The sequence below is a fragment of the Anneissia japonica genome, unplaced genomic scaffold (genome assembly GCF_011630105.1).
Source record: "Anneissia japonica isolate Jap-2015-1 unplaced genomic scaffold, ASM1163010v1 scaffold287526_len2689_cov289_single, whole genome shotgun sequence".
NCBI classification, from domain to species: Eukaryota; Metazoa; Echinodermata; class Crinoidea; order Comatulida; family Comatulidae; genus Anneissia; species Anneissia japonica.
Window position 1 is genome coordinate 1 of NW_022685269.1, and position 2,258 is coordinate 2,258.

The following is a 2,258-nucleotide window of genomic DNA, read 5'->3' on the forward strand; positions in this document are numbered from 1 at the left end:
TTACTTCTACCTCACGCTGTTTCATAGTTTGTTGCTTTTTAATTGACTTTGCCGAACGGTCTCGCTGGTTCTCTTCTTGTTCTTTTAAGCTATTCTCAACTAAATTCAAATTCCTGTCTCTGTGAGTTAACTCTTCCTGTTTGCGATTCTGCTCCAACTGTGTTCTGTGTAGATCATTCTCTAGAGATTTGAGTTCATCGTTCATCTTCTGAAGTTCCTCCATCTTTATCTTTTGCTGGTTATCCCATCTTTTCCTTTGATCTTCATCTCGTTTACGACTTCTTCGGCTCTCATCTTCTAACATTTCCATTTGTTTTTTTAAGTCTTTACATTGCATTTGTGCCACCCTCTCCAAATGCTGTGCTTCTTCTCTTTCATGCTCAACTCCCTTCAATCGTGCTTCAAGCATCTTGATGGCGCTGTTTGCTTCTGCGATAAGTTGTGATGCTCTATCAAGCTGCTTTGATCTTGCTAAACTATCTGCTCCAGTTGACAGAAGTTCCTGTTGCATGATATTCAAATTGGATTTCAGATCATAGCGTTTACGGCTTTTTCGAATTTCGTGTGAATACTCTGTATCCGACATCGTTCCATTAATGGCATCTTTGTTGTGATTTGGTGGTGCCGGGGAATGCCCTTGAAAAAAATTAATAATTTGGTACGTTTTACTCTTTATAATTAATTAAATTCATAACATAATATTTAATTAATAGTCCTACTAATAATATATATTTATTATATATTGATTTATTCAAACAGGTAACCAGTATCATATGCCAAGCCAAGTTCTTTTGATAACCCCTTAATTGAAATTTGTTTGCGACAATGTGTAATTAATCGTTAAATATTTGTACTTCATATGATCCTGTTGTTTTAGGCGGTTAGCGGAAAATATCATATCTAGTAAATATTGTAATAAACTCACTTGGAAGGACAATCTCTGGTGATGGTGCCGTCATTTTCATAAGATCATTCCACACAAGATCGGAAACATAGGGATAAGTTCGATCCAGTATCCCATGCAACATAAAGAACGCTTTGTGTCCATGCTCGTCAACTTTCTGCAGCAACAAATCGAACAGAATCTCAGATCTATTTCGACGAGATTTCTCTGATCGAAGAAGCTGTTTGTCTAGGTTACTAAGTTCTAGGGGTGGCCTTAGCTCTGGTATGATATGCTCCGCCCAGACATTTTCAATGAAACTCTCTCGGTTATTCAAACATACTTCGCCGTAGGTACGAGGGATAGGAACGAGTTTCGTTTCTGAAATAATATTAAAATTGATAAGAGAATTGAAAAGTGTTTGTACTATACATTTATTCTACAAACAATGCTAACGATAGATAGTAATAATATAAATATTAGTAGTAGTAATAGTAGTAGTAGCAGTAGCAGTAGCAGCAGCAGCAGCAGCAGCAGTAGTAGTAGTAGTAGTAGTAGTAGACATGTAGTAATGGAAGTAGTAGTACCAGTATAATAAAAAAAAAGTGAGTTTCCTGGTCAAAAGTCTTTTCAAACGGACGACACAAATAATGATGTACCTGTAGCGAAAATCATACAAATTATGTTGATGACTAAGACTAGGCCAGCGTATAATAGGATATTAACCAACCTATGGTTAAAGCTGGAAGACTAAACTGTCGTGTTTGCTGGCAGAGTAAACAACGGCAAACGTCATCTACATCAGTAAGTTCTGCTGGGCCATCTTCTCCTGGAAGATGTGACAATAGCTTATGTCTGGCAACTAGAGTCTTGTCTCTTCGCCTCAGTTCAATAGATGAAGAAGTAAATGAAAACGCGCGTCTTAAATTAGCTCTTTCTCCTTCATCCATTTTGGTAATAAAATTAATTAAAATGAGTTGAAAATAGACTTTTGTTGAGATCAACAATAAAAAAGGAATTGGATGATACAAAAACACAGTATTAGTATCAATTTTCAAGCCCAAGTCCAAGTGCAACAGCTGAACAATTAACGCTTCATTTGTCGGTTAATATCAACATTATATCACATCAAGTGATGCTGATTATTAGATTCTAATTTGAGAACAATTGAAGCAACGGTTCCTACACCTCATCACCATGTGGTAGCCATACTGAGGGCTAAATTGTACTGCATATTCGGGATTAAAACTAATCTACATCAGGAAAGAACATTAGTAATCATCATAAACATTATTATTATGTTCAATTATTCATTATAAGCAAGAGAGAATTATAATTATGATTATTATTTGATTATCATTATCAATATCAATAT

At 35.5% G+C, this 2,258-nt stretch overlaps 1 protein-coding gene across 1 annotated transcript; it reads right to left on the reverse strand.

Moving 5' to 3' along the window:
* Nucleotides 1–6: 6 nt before the first annotated feature.
* LOC117109501 lies at nt 7–1,848 on the reverse strand (the record flags this gene model as incomplete). Its single annotated transcript, XM_033251873.1, has 3 exons — nt 1,614–1,848; nt 926–1,264; nt 7–636 (listed from the first exon to the last, which is right to left on the reverse strand). Coding segments are annotated over exons 1-3 (1,189 nt in total), but the record flags the coding sequence as incomplete, so codon positions are not given.
* Nucleotides 1,849–2,258: the final 410 nt, after the last annotated feature.